Source organism: Equus przewalskii, chromosome 4 (assembly GCF_037783145.1).
Source record: "Equus przewalskii isolate Varuska chromosome 4, EquPr2, whole genome shotgun sequence".
Classification (NCBI taxonomy): Eukaryota; Metazoa; Chordata; class Mammalia; order Perissodactyla; family Equidae; genus Equus; species Equus przewalskii.
This window is the reverse complement of record NC_091834.1, coordinates 62,687,870-62,704,638: the sequence shown is the minus strand read 5'-3', so window position 1 is coordinate 62,704,638 and position 16,769 is coordinate 62,687,870. Positions and strand designations below refer to the sequence as shown.

At 44.0% G+C, this 16,769-nt stretch overlaps 1 protein-coding gene across 5 annotated transcripts in view; it reads left to right on the top strand.

The window, feature by feature from the left end:
- PDE1C (phosphodiesterase 1C) overlaps positions 1-16,769 on the top strand; it is a 597,159-nt gene that overhangs the window by 177,381 nt on the left and 403,009 nt on the right. For all 5 annotated transcript variants that reach the window (XM_070616196.1, XM_070616191.1, XM_070616193.1 and 2 more), the window contains exon 2: positions 5,898-5,948. In XM_070616196.1, the coding sequence (XP_070472297.1) occupies positions 5,898-5,948 (51 nt within the window). The remainder of the gene's footprint in view (positions 1-5,897; positions 5,949-16,769) is intronic.

Below are 16,769 nucleotides of genomic sequence, written 5' to 3'. Positions count from 1 at the left end.
AGGCAGTTGACCGCGCACCGCCCCCCATTCTCTGCAGGCTGGCATGGGTGCTCACTGGAGCTAGAGGCGTGGGGGACGGGGCCAGGCTCAGCGAGGCTTTTCTCTAGGTGTAGCCCTCTCTGGAGCACGGCTCCTATCTCTCTACCATTCTTAGAAGGCAAAGAGGCTGAATGGAGAGGACACAGGCTTTGGAGCTAGGTACAACTGGGTTTGGATTGGAGTTCTGCCACACAACTGTGTGGTCTTGGAAAAGTTACCTGACCTTTCTGAGCTCCAGTGCCCTGTTTGTCTATGAAATGGGAATGACTGTCTTCCTCAGTATGAAGTCAGCGGGCCATGGTTGTTGGCAGCTTTAGCTAATATCTGCAGGTTAATCAGTGCTTGATAAATATTTATGAAGGGCTGAATGGATATTTACAGCACGTGTAAGTGCCAGTGCGTGTTAATGTCCTTGCACCTTCCTCCTCCAGCTCTCCTTCCTTCTTGACCCCCATTGCACTCTGCCTGGTAGATTGGGAGAAGGTTGGTCATTGATTTGTGCAATAAATATTGTGTGCCAGGCATTTAGGCACTGGGGATATAGGAGTTTTTTCACTGGCAGAGAATCCATGCTTGTGTGGGCTTACTTTGTAGTGGAAGGAGAAAGGCAATAAACCCGATGAATAAAGTGTAGAGCTTATGAGGAGGGGAGGAATAGGGCAGGGAAGGGGGATAGGCAGAGGAGGAGGGGAGTCGGGGCCTGCAGTCTTAGTAAGGTGGTCATGGAAGGCCTTACTTAGAAGGTGACTGCTAAGCAAAGATAGTTAATGATGAACTTCGACCAACTCTTTCTCCCCAGCATTCCTTCCAGCTTTCCTGGATGTTGCTTGGGTCTTTGCAAGTTGAAGACAAGGAGAGCTGAGGCCAAACATCTGTGAGAAATTCCACGCTTCAGCTTCTATACTAACTAAGAAGGTGCCTAGAACCTCCTTCGATGGTTCTCTTTTCTTGGAGTCCCTTGTGCCTGGCTTTCCAGCCACCAGGCTTCCCAAAGGATCTTACCTTGGAAGGTCCCTGGGCCTGCCCCAGAGATCATGGCAAAGCAGCAGGAACCAGCGCGTCAGGCAGATTTCCTTTCAGGAAGCCAGGCTCTGCCCCCGGCTTGCTTGCTCACTTGGTGCTTGCCCTGGCACCTGGCACCCCAGCTGGGTTTATGCTTGCCCAGGTTCCAGGGTGTTCAAAACAAGGGTGGCAGTGTTTTTGGTGCGAGTTTTGGTTACAAAGCAGTGTGCACCTGCCTAGGCCACCACCACAATTATTTGGACCGCCCTTGCCTGTCCTGTTCTGATGGCCTGGATTGTTGTGGCTTAGCTGGGACGTCAAAGCTGCCTTCATTGCCTGGGGTTGGGATGCTCATTGCTCTGAGTTAACTTCCTGCCTCACCTGCTTCCCTCCCACTGATCTCCATGACGTGTCCTTACTTTAAGATTTGTTTCTGGCCAATTTTTGGGGGGGATACGTACAACAGCCATACCAGGGGCCTACTTCACTTAGAATGCCACTTCTCAGATGTGAGTGTAGCTTCTGAGGCAATTGCTTAAAACCTAGACTCCAGTCCCCACTTGCAGGGATTCTCATTCAATGGATCTGGGACCAAGGAATCTGCATCATTGTCATCATCATCTTAAAGTCAGTTCTAAGCTGATCACACTGGGATAAGCCCAGATTGAGAGGCACAGCTTACCTCCCTCACTTACCTGTCTGTCAAGGCTGAGTGGAATCCATTGTTGCAGTAGTCCACCCAGCATCTAACCCAGTGCCGAGCTCCCAGTTGATGCTCCGTACACATGTGTTGGAGGGTGGAGGCAATCCTTTTATAAGGAACCCTTCATCATTTGAAGAGTTGCTCCCTAATTGATCTCCATAGTTATGTTTGTAGTCCTAACAGTTGTATTTTTCTTCAAATAGAGGGATGTCTCCATTCAGGATTTTAATGACTAAACGATAGCATCCTGAAAAGAACTGAAGAGGAGTAATTATTTTGAAAGGACTCTGAGCCACACCTTCCTCCCTGAAGGTTGCTTTGATAAAGATGTGTGAAGTGACATGTCTGTTAGTGCTTCTCAGCCTTAGCTGTTCACTGGAATCACCTGGGAGCTTAAAAAGTACCGGGGCTTGGGTCTCACCCCCTGAGGCCCTGTTTAATTGGTCTGGGGTGTGGCGTGGGTGTCACGATTTTAAAAAATTCCCTAGGTGATTCTAATGTGTGGCCAGGGCTGCAAATCACTGACCTAGAATTTGTGGAACCTCCTGGAAAGCAAAATGGGAGATTCATTGCTTGAGTCTTACAGGGAGTCCTCTTGGACTAGAGTTGGAAAGTCCCCTGGATTCTGTGATCCAAGACTGGTCTGACATCTGAATCCAAAACATAATTTACATAAATAAATAAATAAACATACATATACAGTATCTAAAATTATACATATATATATATATAAAATAAGTTAATTGTTTTCTACCCCTTTAATAAAAATAAAAATTTTTCCTGAGTATAAACATAGTGCATGCATATCATGAACTATTGGGTTTATGTAGAAAAGTCTAAAAAGGTTAAAAGTCTCCCCAAATGCCAACACACAGAAGAAATAACTGTTAACGTATCTGGTGCACACCCTTCCACTCGTTTCTCTGTGCATATATGCACATGTAGCCTAGACATGCAATTCAACATCAATGGAATACATCGATGGATACATAGTGATCTGTGTGTTTTGCCCAGCAGTGTGACATGGATAACTTTCCTTAAATCTACATAATCATTTTTATGAGATCTTACCAAATTCAAGCTCTAATTGCATCTAAGTGGAACATCTACTTTATTGTTAAAGCTTGCCATGTATTTTTAAAAATAAAAGGCAAACAGCAATGTGTGAAGGCTCTTTTGCTGGTCAAGAAGCCTGGGTGTGTCTGCGCAGTTTGTTGAATGTGTCTGGGCAGTTTGTAGGCTGGGGACGAAGAGCTTAGCACGCTTGGCCACAAACTCTGTCTAGTGCTGGTCTCAGTTGAGTTTTACCTTCGTTCTTTAATCCTTTTAAGAGGTCCTGTTTCACTTGCCTTGCTGAGACTATAGAAAGCCCAGTGCCAGTCAGCAGTTACCTCCTGAACATCCAGCAGGTGGGCCCAGCCATAGAGGACATTTCCTTGGTGATCTATTGCTGGGCTGTGAGACTGGATAGTCTTTCAGTTATTGAGAGAAGCTGACAATCTTTATTTATATTTGAAATCTCTTGATTTGTAAATGCAGAAAACTAATTGTTTAAAAATGAAAAACATTGTGGGACTGAACAAAATATACCTGGGACTTTTTATAGTCCCCTGGAAGCCAGTCTGAGGTCTTGGTCTACTAAGCCATCTGTGGCATTTGGTATTGATTCAGTCTACTTCATTCAGTTCTAAAAATATTGACTGAAGGCATTATTCTGTGTGCCAGTCACTGTTCAAAAGGCTGGAAATACAAAAATGAAAAGTTATGGTGCTCGTCTTGGGTGGGGTAGCTTGTATAGTTTAGAGCAGCTGTCCTCAAAATATGGTCCCCAGACCAGCATCCTCAATATCACCTGGGAACTTGTTAGAAACGCAAATTCTTGAGGTCCACTGCAGACCCACTGAATCAGAATCTGCATTTTAATGAACTCTGCAATCTATTTTAACAAACCTTCCTCATATTTGCCTGGCAAAGTTCGAGAACTATTGGTCTGGAAGGGGAGTCAGGCAGATGGGCAGAGATGGATGGGATGGAGAAGGTGTGATGGGAGTCAGGGAAGCTTTTTGGAAATGAATGGCCGCAGCTGAATCTTAAAAGATGAGTAGGAGTTGGTCAGGCAAAGCAGTGGAGAAGGGTGTCTCGGGGGAAGGGGCAACAGGAGCAATAGTAAGGAGGAGAGAGAGTGTAGAGTATGTTGGGGGAGTTGTCAATTTAGAGCGTGTGGCTGGGCACTGAATGATGCTCTAGGAAATACAGTGAGCTAAGACGAATGGATGGGGCTAGGTTTTTGATACCAGGCCAACTTGGCTGGATTGTATCTTTGTAGGCATTAGGACATCACTGGAGACCTCTTAACAGGGAAGTGTGGCATTGGGTCTTTGTCTAGGAAAATAATACTGGTAGCAGAGTTCAGATTCCTTTAGGGTAGAGACAACTCTCTTGGTACTCCACTGGCCTAGATCTTGATTCTTGCCTCTCCTGGTGTGACTCAGATCTGGGTCAGCTATTCGCATCGTAGGACAGAGTGGAGGGGAGAGGAAGAAAAAGCCAGTGAGTGGGGAAGCAGCCATGGCTGCATGTAAAATAGTGACAGTAGCGTCGTTGCTCCTCTTTCTTCCCATGGGGAAGACGTGCACTCTCCAAGTTGAACATTTTAGTTGTTGCTGGTATTTTCAGCAATTGCAGTGGTCTTTGTAATCCTCCTGTAAAAGCAGCTCATCAGTTTCTGCAGCAAATATTTTGGAAAAAACCTTGGTTTGTTTCTTTCTTTAGAGATCTATGGTGTCTAAAGAGGAAACAATTTGAAGGGAAAGCGAGGGAATCTCACGTCTGTACCTAACTAGGGCTCGCTCCTTTCTCTTTCTCTGCCTCCCTCTCTTCTCTCCATCTCTCTTCTTTTTCTTTTTGAAATGCTGGGTGTGAGAAAGAATGGAAGCAGGATGCAGTGTCACCTCCCCCTGCTGGTCATTTTGTACAACGTCTTGTTTGTAATACAAAGAGAGCGGGGACAAGTGGGGCAATGCAAATAATGTAATGCAAATACAAAAGTAGGTTGAGATTGAATCCCTTAATGTAAAAAAATTGTCCACGTGTAGTCGATTTTAAAGTGTTTACCTTTGTGAGAGGGTGAAAGGAATTTTTTGACTCCTTCCGTTCTTTGCAAGATATTGTAATCTTTATGAAGTACTTATTTCTTTTGTCCTACGGCTGCAACTTCTCATATATTAATGATTACATCAGCAGCCTCTTTATCCTGCCTGTGTATTGAATATTTTTTCTAAACTAAAATGAACAGGGTTTTCCAGTTGATTGCTTTGGGTGTTCGTTCAAGTTGATCACAAGTATCATGCTTACTTACTGTGTATATACAAGACAACCAAGGTGTCATCTCTATGCGCGTTGAAAGTGCTATTTAAAGAGAGTGAAACTTGTGTCTCTACTTAATAATTTATCTCTTTTTTAGTCACAAAGAGGGTGTCCATAAATATAGGGCATATTAATTATGACTCTGTCGACGTGATAAATTATGTGGAGGCTTTTCAGGGGAGAGTAAACTGCCCTGCTGAGGAACGTTAGGGGTAAGCTTTTCTACAGCCGTTCTCGGAACAATTTCCTCCATCCCCCTCTTTGAACTCCTTGTTGGTTAGCCTCTAAATTTAAATATCCTTCTTAACAAAAGCCAACTTTGTTGTTATCTTCTGAAATCGCTGCCTTCTCTTTGCCGCTGTCCATCCCAGCAAATCGGACTATGTCAGGTGGTTGGGGTGCATTTGCGTGATGAAGGACAGCCCCATGAGAGGAAGCTTGAAGCAGAAGGATATACCTCGACTTGGAAGCCAGGCATGCAGGCCTCTTACCAAGTGGATGTGAGCCAGTTTACTCCCCCAGGCAGAGTAAACTGAATGTGGTTTAGGTCCTCTCCAACCTTATTTGGATGTTCTAATCAAAATGATTAAGACATTTGACCTCATTTGGGTGTTGAGAGCAGCACTGGAAATATGGCAAGACGGGGAGTGAAATTGCTGTTATTCTCCTACAAAGACTCTCAGACACAGCTTAGTGTCAGATCATCCAGAGGGTTCGCTGTGTGTTGGGCATATTCTGTGGACCCACGTGCCCTGTTCTTAATTGCATCTTTTTTTTTTTTTTCCAGTTGCAAATGAAGCTGGAGACAAGACTGCCAGGCCCCTTGCCCGCTTCTCCCGTGAGTAAATCTTCAGTCCTTTCCTGGGCTCCTTCAGAGGGCTTTTGTTGGCACGCTTCACCCCTGTAGTGCTGCCAGCTGTCAGTAAAACACTGTTAATAAGTGAATGATGTAGGAAATGTCTTCAATGGGGAATATTACATTTGAGCCCCATCATGCGGAGCTATTCATTGCTATTGTCTTTTCAGTCCTTAGAACTGTGTTTTATCAAACTCTGCTCTGTGCTTTGCTGCTCAAGTGTGGTCCTGGGAGCTGGAGAGTCGAGATTACCTGGGGGCTTTTTAGAAAGGCAGAGCCCCAGGCTCACCCCAGACCTACTGAATCAGAATCTGCCTTTTAATAAATCCCCAGGCAGCTCCTGTGCACTTTTGAGTCTGAGAATTGCTGTGCTGGGGAATCCCCTCTGAGTGCCTGCCATGGGGTGGGCTTTTCATGAAGATAGAAGGAGGGAGAGTATATGAAATGCCTGTAGGTGTCAAGGTTCATACATGTGTGAAAGCATCATCACCACCCAAGATGGATTTATGAGCTGGCCCTGCTGGCTTTACCTCACTTAGGTGACATTTGAGGCCCAGGTAGATTGAATGGTTTTCCTTCGGCACAGGGATATTTGTCAGGGCCTTGGAGCTCCCCATCAATTTCACTTGATTCCTTTGTCTCTAGGTCTTGATCCTAACGGGAGAGCAGGAGTTGAAAGCCTCTTAGTGTTTTCTATGTCAAATTACACAGCAAGTTAATGCACTCCCTGGAATGAAAACCCAGATCTCAGTGAAGGGAGCAGTAATACCAAGATGGAGCAGGGTTGGGTTGAGATGCTCTCCAAACTGCCCAGGCAGCAAGTGGAGAAATGGTGGAACTGTAAATGAAATAGATGGACTTTTCTTTCCAGCGTCATTGCTACTCGCTGACTTTCACTTAAAGTAATTTCACTTATATTTTCTGGGCCTGAGTTTTCCCATCTGAAATATAGGACATTCATACCCATCTTCTCTCCTTTATAAAAATGTTGCCTTTTTTTGAAGTCATGGCTACTACAAATTCCCAGTCACTGCATTGTTCATGTAAGGTCGATCAAGTCTTGAGTGTGGATACTGCTATCATTAAGTCTTAATATGTAGAGTTGAAAGTATACTTTCTCTATTTTGAGGCCTTTTTCTAAATTCTGCCTTCTGGCTCTCTGGAGGAGGCTTCAAAACTTTAGGACTGATTCCTAGAAACGATTTTTATAGAACTGTAATAATATATGATAATGAAAGAGCGTTAAGTGCTCACATTTTAGAAATTGTGTAATAAAACACTTGCCTCTCCCAGGCCCCATTTTTCACTACCCTCCTACCTGGAATCATTATTTCCAAAATAAGTATTTCATCCCACAGCTCAGTGAGGGTGATGAATAGGCTTTTAGTCCCTTTATTTCTCCATCTCTTGAGCAGTAGTGAGGCAAATTAATCAGCTGGAATGGTAACCTGGCCACACTGTGCATGCTGCACTGTAGGCACCTCCACGGGAGTGCCTGGCATTCTGACACTCATCAAGAGATGGAGGAAGGGCCTGGGGCCCTTTAACCACGAAGCTAGACTGGACCCTGGGGCGGCTAGTCCCTTCTCAGAGAGAAGACAGTAACTTCTCCTGTACGTGGCTTCCACAACTTCTAAGTTATGTGATGGGTTGGAAAGATGACGTGTTCCCTGGAAGCTTATTAGTAAAAGATAAGTGAGGGCATGAGGAAAAAAATATCTATATAGGAAAAAAGTAATTAGTGGCAAACCCATTAAGTTGGGCTGATTCTGGGAAAAAGAAAAAAGAAAGGAAAAAAAATTTCCTGACTCAGTGTAACATCCTGGAAAAGGTCAGATGGCACATGAGCTACTGAATCTTTTTGTAACAAATATTAGAGGGAAAAAAATTAGATGGCTTTTAGGAAGGAAAAAATAATTCTTAATGTAGTGTTGTCCGATTGTCACTTTCTTCACTTTACCACATTGAAAATGACCTTGATCATGTGGTATGGTGTGAATGAAATGTTCAGTTTGGGAAGATTGGAAGGATCTGGATGATAGACTTTTCTTTGGAGACTGGAAGATGAAGTACCGCAACCTTCTCTACTTTTTGCATCCAAGAAGACGTTTGTAAAGCCCTCACAGTGTGGATTACCCAGCATGGAATTAGGCCCCATGGGAGTGGGAGGCAAGAACGTAGGCTAGAAATGCTGTGAAAACTGGACCCGCCAGGGGGTCAGCAGAAAAGAGCTTGGGGTGGGAAATAAGGGACTGGCCCAGTGGCCCATAACTAGTCCCAAAGTTTTCACTCTCTTTGGGGTTCTCAATTTCTGATTCCTGATGCCTCTGGAATATACCGATGATTTCTATATAGATTTTGCCCACACTTGAATCAATATACTTTTCTGGCTTCCCATATTACAACATACGTGAGCTGCAATGATTAGATTAAGAAATTCTAAAGGAGAACCAAAGGGGAAGAGAGTGTAGGAATCATGAAAACGTCTAGCTTTTCAAAGGGCTGGTTTCTGATCCTACTTTGGCCAGCTGGTTTACCAGCCTTGTGGGCCTCATTCTGGTCCACTTCCGAAGAGGATCACTTCCACAACACAACCCCATGCTTGGGGCTTCTTCTTGACACCCCTATCTATAAGTGGCTGACACAACCACCCAGAACCACTGTGCCTTCCTCAAAGAAATCAATGCCAAAGCCCATGGGTCAAGCTCAGTTCCTGTCACCTTTAGACTGGCGACATGGATGTGCCATCAAATGGCAGTGATGCGGTGGTGGATGTTGTGGAATGAGTCTTGTGAGGCTTCAGATCCTGTCAGAGGCCCCTTTACCACCCCTGCCCTTATCATTTTAGGCTTAGCAGTGGCTTTTGATCAACCTGACCTTAATCAGAGATCTGTCTAACAATCATGGGCACACAGAGCAGCAAGGAAGTCATTCTTCTAGGAGTGGAGGTGGAGAAGGAGATGGAAGGAAGGAGGGAGGAGGGTGAGATTCAAAGGAAGTGGAGAATATCTTCCCCTTAAAAACCTATAGAAGAATGACAGTGTCTGAGAGAATGAGAAGTTGAGAGTGACCCTGGCTCTAAGGTCCAGTTTATCTATTTCTTCTCGGGTTTGCTTTGGTAGTTTGTGTCTTTCAGGACATTTCCTATTTCAGCCAAGTTGTGCAGTTTATGGCATCTGGTCGTTCAGCGTTCCCCATCCCTTCCATGTCTGTAGGGCAGGTGTGGCCCAAGGCACGTTGGTTTAGAAAGGCCAGTGCTCACATAGTCTTGTTGTGTCTCCATTTTACAAATGAGGACAAGGTTGGGGGAAAACATTGAGAATTGCTCGCTGCTGGAATTCTAGATCTCTCAACTCCAAATCTTGGCTGTTCCCAGTGCACATTACTTCCTCCCTGGTCTAACGGCTGGAGTTTGCCAATTCTGGAGCTTGGGGACTTGGGGGTCTGCCAGCTTAGTAGCAGAGGGGGTCAAGCCTTAGCAGTGGGCAGGCTTTATAGATCCACATTATAATGACCCCACTATAATTGATTCCATTGGGTCGGGAAGACCATTCCTCAAACGTCTCCTTCTAGATTGTAAATTGGCACAGCCACTATGTAAAACAGTATGGAAGATTCTCAAAAAGTTAAAAATAGAACCCACATATGATCCAGCAATTCCACTTATGGGCATATAAGCACAGGAGACAAAAACACTGACTTGAAAAGATATCTGCGTCCCATGCTCACAGCAGCATTGTTTACAGTAGCCAATTTGTGGAAACAGCCTAGGGGTCCATCGGTGGACGAATAGATAAAGAAGTTGTGGTATATATACACAATGGAATATAATTCAGCCATAAAAAATGAGGAAATCCTGCCATTTGTGACAATATGGATGGACCTTGAAAGTATTGTGCTAAGTGAAATAAGTCAGACAGAGAAAGTCAAATACTACACGATCTCACTTATATGTGGAATCTAAAAAATAAACAAACAAAGAACCAAACTGATAGAAAAAGAGATCAGACATGATCAGAGGTTACCCAAGGTGGCAGGTCGGGGGAGGAGGAATTGGAGGAAGGTGGTCAAAAGGTACAAATTTCCACTTAGGAGATAAAGTAAGTCTTAGAGATGAAATGTATACGATGACTACAGTTAACACTGCTGTATGATACATAGGAAAGTTGTTAAGAAAGTAAATCCTAAGAGTTCTCATCAGAAAGAGAAAATTTTCTTCCTTTCTTCTTTTCTTCTTTCTTTTCTTTTTATTGTATCTATATGAGATGATAGGTGTTGGCTGAACCTATTGTGATAATCATTTCACAATACGTGTAAGTCAAACCATTGTGTTGTATGCCTAAAACTTATACAGTGATATTTGTCAATTATTTCTCAATAAAACAAAACAAAACAAAACAAAAACAACCAAAACCCATCCGCTTCTATCAGCTCCCTGATATCAGAAATCCCTAAAATAAGAGAAAAACTTGAAGACTTGAAAAGCAGATCCCCTTGGGAGTGGAGACACAGGGATCCATTCTTACTGTGGAGAAAATGATTGACAGCAGACCTTTTAACTTTTCCCCGAACACCTGAAAGTTTATTCTCAGCGTATAAACAGAGGGGACAGAGGGGTTGTTTCATGTATTTGTTCATTTACTCATTCATTTACTAAATAGTTACTAAACACTCACCATGGGCCTGGCACTCTGCTAAATGCTGAGGATACAAATTCAGATTAAAACAAGATCCCTGCCTTGCAGGCGTTTAAGGCTTGCTGAGGGGAGACAGAGAAGTTAGTCAGCAGTGTGGAGAGTGCTCTCAGAGGGGCTCAGTGTGGGGCTGGGGGTGTAGGAGGTGGGGTCAGTGGATGAGCTGTGTACTAACCGTGCCTGGTGTGCTTGTTGAAGGAAGACTGAGTAAACTAGTACCTGCCTGCAGCTGTTACCCGCTCCTCTTCCTATTCCTGCCTTCATAAGCAGGGGCGGGCAGGCTGCCCCACTGCTAGCACACACACTCCCGAACCACTGCAGAGTGTGTCCTCGAGGGTCTCCCACACACTAGTGTGAGGGTCCTCAGAAGCCATTAGGGACACAGGCTCTGGTGTTAGGCCTGGATTTGGGTTGTGTGTTCAGGAATTCTGAATTCCATGTGAATTGGGGCAGGTAACTTAACCCCTGGAAGCCACACTTTCTGCATCTGGCTTCTGGGACAATACTAGAAGTTACTTCCATGGTTGTTGTGGATGATCATATGCAGGGGTAAGTGCCAAGATACTTAAAAACGTGTGACATGGTCACCAACCAATTAGAACAGATGTTGACCATGGGAGATGTGAAGGACCAGGGTCCAGGAGACCCCTGATAAGCCAGTTGCTAGACGAGGCTGGGGCAGCTGAGATGGAGATTTCCCCGGTAACGTGTGATGATTTATTTAAAGCACAATGCCTGCACACTGTGAGACCTCAAAAAGCATGGGTGATTGTCATTATATATATTATTACCCATGGGTGATTGTCATTATATATATTATTACCTTGAGTCACCCCTCTCCTTCCCTCCCACCTTCCTCTCTCCCCACCTTCCTTCCATCCACATATATTTATTGAAGACTTTTCTGTGCCAAGCCCTGAAGACACACAGATGAGTAAGTTTGTCTTCAAAGAGCTCACAGTCTAGTCAGGGAGATGGGGAAGTAAATGGCTACAGAACAGTGTGTGGAGGGAAATGCTAGAGATTGGTACAAGGAGCTGCGTGAGCCAAGACGGGGGAGACCTCATCCGACCTGGAGTGGGAGTGGATTCAAGGAAGTCCTCCTGGAGGAGACGAGCATTAGCTGAAGCTTGGCGAGTGAGTCGGGGTTAACAGGTAGAGAAGGTGACTTCTAATCTTTAAGAAAAAGCCCTCAAGGTCCTTCCATGTTCATTACGTTAAGTTAAATAAGTCAGACAGAGAAAGACAAATACTGTATGATTTCACTTATATGTGGAATCTAAACAAAAACAAAAACAAAAACAAAACCCACCACCACCAAAAAAACAAACTCATAGATACAGAGACTAGACTGATGGTTGCCAGAGTCAGAGGGGGTGAGCGTGGGGAGTAGGCGAAATGGGTGAAGGGGGTCAAAGGTATAAAATTCCAGTTATAAGATAAGTAGGTCCTGGGGATGTAACGTACAGCATCGTGACCATAGATAATAATACTGTATTATATATTTGAAACTATCTAGAGACAATAGATCTTAAAGTTCTCATCACAAGAAAAGAATTTATAGGGGCTGGTCCAGTGGCGCAGTGGTTAAGTGCACACGTTCCGCTTCAGCGGCCCGGGGTCCACCGGTTCGGATCCCAGGTGTGGACATGGCACTGCTTGGCAAGCCATGCTGTGGTAGGTGTCCCACATATAACATAGAGGAAGATGGGCATGGATGTTAGCTCAGGGCCAGTCTTCCTCAGCAAAAAGAGGAGGATTAGCAGCAGATGTTAGCTCAGGGCTAATCTTCCTCGAAAAAAAAGAAAAAATTTTATAACTGTGTGTGGTGGTGGATAACTGGACTTATCGTCGTGGTCACTTCACAATATATACAAATATTGAATCATTATATTGTATACTTGAAACTAATATAATGCCATATGTTAATTACATCTCAAAAAAAAAAAAAAAGTGATACGACTATACAACTTTTCAGGGAAGAAAGGCCACATGTAGTGTTCAGACGTGGCCACAGTGTGGCAGGAAAAGCCCAGAATTTGGTGTGCCTTTCTCCTCCAGGGGACTGAAAAGAGGCTGTATTCCGTGTAGTGGACAGAGCATTTTGAAGGGAGTCCAGGGCACTGGAAGAGACTATGCAGAGCGAGACATTGGCCCCAAAGCTTGTGTAGCTGGGCAACTCCAATCTGGAGTTTCGATTGCTTCCCTAACTGAGGAGAGAATAATTTCTCCCCAGAAATGAGCAAAGGTTGAAAAGAAAATCGTGGTATCATAAACAGTAAGAAAATCGAGCCTAATTTGGCCCACTTTTGCTTTGGGAGGTAAAAGTCCAGATAGTGTTGAAAATAGATTGTCCTGTTGAAAAGCTGGAGTGATTTGAGTGGATGGATGATGATAAAGCAAAGGGAGGTGACCTGCTATTTTTGTACTGTGTGTGTGATCCAGGTGAGATCCTGGGCAGTGTGTGATCCAGGTAAGATCCTGGGCAGAGGTGGGGAGGGGCAGATAGGGATGTTCAATGAGGGTGAGCACTGGGGTTGGGACAGAGGGTGAGTCAGTACATATTACATGGTGATGCCCATTGTGGAACCCCAGGGCAAACTCAAAATCATGTCTGAAAAAGTGCTAGAGTGTAGCCAGAGAACTTTTCCAAATTGCTTGTCACAGCTAGGAGGGCCTCCTTCAAGCATTGGGAGCTTGAGTTGGGGGTGGATGGGTTATGGAACCAGGATGATAAGAACAAGGAGAAGATAAAATGGATGCGAGGAGGGGCTGAGAGCTGCCATGAGCAGTGGGCTGTGGCTGGTAGCTGATGGCTGGGTGTTCAGTCTTCTCAGGGGCATGGACAATGGATGGACCACAGCCATATAAGGAGCCCAGGACAGGGCAGGAACTGGGTCTGGAGAATTTCTGATTTGTCTTAAACAACCCTAACTATTTCTAAAAAGTTCAGATCCTGTGTAGAGCTCTGGGTCCCACCTCAACAATATTCAAGGACTGAGCATCTTCATTTCCCACTGTTCCAGCAGAAAGTTATCTTCAACAATGGCAGCTCTAGAATTTCTATGCATGAACAGCTTAGGGGCAGCAGTCTAGCTCAGTGGTCCTCAAAATTGTTAGGAGTACAAGTACTCAAACCCCTTTCTCTGTCTGCTGAATCAGAAATCCTTGGGGTGGGTCCCAGCAATCTATATTTTAACAAATTCTATTGGTGATTCTCATGCACGCCAAAGTTTGAGAACCACAGCTCTAGTTGTGATGGTGGTGATGGTGATGGAGATAGAGGCAGAAGCCAGGGTGCAGAGCAGTACGATGTTTTTATTTACTTCATATATCACAGAATAATACAATTAACAGTTTTCTATAGCCACTTGTAATTACATATACATAAGACAGAGCAAATGTTAATTGTCCTTATCCAAGATGAGTATGTAATTATTTTTCCTGGAGGGGTTTGAGGGGCTAATGGTGATTACGGGAAGATGGTCTAAAGGTTTCCCTACTTGACCCTTGGAACTGGCACTGCTCTGTATCATCTCTTGAAGCTAATCCTTTCTTTCTTTTTCTAAGGTCATCCATTGCCTAGTCTTGGCCTTTCCCCTCCACAATAAGAGCTGCTTGGCCTGCCCACTAGCTTCATGCTTGCTTCTTCAAATCACCCCCTGTGTAGTAACCTATACGATCATCCTCAAACTCTAGTTTTTGTCATGACATGTTTGTGCTTCAAAACCGGAGACTGTTACTTCCCAACTTGTGTTCACCCAAGATTTATCTGCCTGACCACAAGGGGCTCCACTGCTTTATCTTACTTCTTTTCTCCACCCCTTTCATCAAATACAGTTGTTGTCAGCCAAGCAAATCTGCTTGGTTCAGAATAAAAAGATATATCAACCTATCATCTTAGATACGAAAAATTTCCAGTTAAATGAGAACTTAAAAATGATCTGGTCCAAAGCTCACTACCTCATGTAAAGCTTGCATCCTCTCTGTGGCATCCCTGTCAGGGGATCATAAACTCTCTGCAGGAATCCATCCAGTGGGGAGAACTCACCTTCGCCTGGAAAGAGTTGATGGCCATGGTCATAATGAAAGACTGGAGCGTGTATGTGTGTCTGGGGAACTGAGACTCACTCTACTTTTCTCTTTTTGAATGTATGTGATCGAGTTCTGGAACATGTCCACTTTATCACTTGGTCCCCAGTATGTTAACCATTGGTCTGCTAGTAGACTGTCTGATGGTGTTATAAGTAGCTTCTAGGAGCTTATGGATGACATAACCCAGATGTCAGCTGGAGGCTCCTTGTCCATTGAGATCTAGGCTCAAATCACTATTGTGTGTCCTTTGGAAGTTCAGAGCAGTCCTCAATGTTTCTGTGAATACCTGGGATAACCTAATGTTCTTCTTGCCCTGATTTCCTACCTCTGTTGATTGTTTCCCTCTATGTGCTTCTGGCTATCTTTATATCTGCTCTGACATCGATACAGATATGAGACAAATCCCCTTCTTCTCTTCTGGAGAAACCAAAAGTTATTGGTCAGAGCAGACCTTGACTGAAGATTAGAGATCCACAAGACAGAGCACAATATGCATTTGCATGCAGACAATTTAAATTCATAGTTCTGTTCTCAACAGCCCTTTTGTCCATCCCACCACCAATAATGTTTTTTAAAGACCACTTTGCCTATACAGCTCCTGGCCTACCACCCCTTGATCCTTCTCTCGCCACCCTCCTCCAGTATTTGCCCTTTATTTCCATTTCCCTCTTAGGAATAAAAAGACACTCTTCCCAGTTTCTCATGCAGAGTAGCTTGACTATCACATTAGTTGCCTTGGTATCTGCTGACACCTTTGCCCTCAGCATCTCACCTCTACTTCTTTCACATAATTTTTTTTTCCTGCATACAGTGTAATTTCTTCTTCCATAATGGGAGTTGTGGTCCAACCTGTTGAGATAATAACAAATATTTACACTTTGCTGCATGTGTATGAACTCATACGATTAAAAAATCTGATTACAAATTTTTGTGTGTAATGTGACCTCAGGGTGGACAAAGAAGACATGAATTAGCTGCTGCATGCCAAGCACCTCCTCCCTTCCCCCCTCAATGTACACTCCTTTGAATAAAGTTAGGGTGAAGTTTCTGGTTCCAGCAAAAGGTGGACTAGGATAATCTAAAACCCTCCCATTTTTTATAAGCACATAGAAATGCTAAGTAAAATATTAAAAAAAATACTTTAAAATGCATAATTAATCTTGCAATAAAGAAAGAGAACTTTGCAGGTGACAGAAATGAAGGAGGAATTTAATATCAGTACAGCAAGCTGTGAACACGCCTGCTGATTCTGCACCTCTGCTGTGTGGGCTAGTGTGGCTAAGTCCATGGGATCTAGTAACATATGTTTTAATAGCCACATAGGGAAGGGAATTAAGGCCTTGGGCTGTGCAGGGTGGGGAGCTGAATCTGAGACTTCTGCCTGAACTTGGACTCTTAAAACATATGGCAAATTGTGTTTTCCAAAAATATTTGCCATTAAATCTCCTATCCTACATGCTCTTCTTGCAATGTGATGTTGACAAGCCTCTCACTGAGATGTGAAACCTGCGCTCTCTCCCCTGGAATCTGGGTGGCTTGTAACTGTGGCAGAAATGATGCTACATGACTTGGAAAGTTAGATCATCAAAGGTGATGCAGCTTCCACCTGGGGCCAGTTGAGATGCTTGTTCTTGGAACATTGTCATCATGCTGTGAGGAAACAGAGAGACCATATGGAGAGCCCACTGCTGGGCCTGTCCCAAAGTGCAGGTTTGTGAGCAAAATAAATGGTGGTTGTTTGAAGACACTAAGTTTGTGGTGATTTGTTATGCAGCAATAGATAACTGGAACAGAGGGCTCTGTCTTCAATGAAAGAGGGATCTGGAAAATAAAAGGCAGCCATTAGCATAGGGAGGTAACAACGAAACTTGTTTGCCTCCTTTGGTTCTTGAGGAAAATCTCCTCTGGGCAGGTGAAACTACCTGCATGGTCTAGGAACCCTTTCAAACTAAGAAATTAATGAAAATTGGTTCTAGGCTAGTAATGGCAGAATCAAATGAAGAAAACCTGGCAG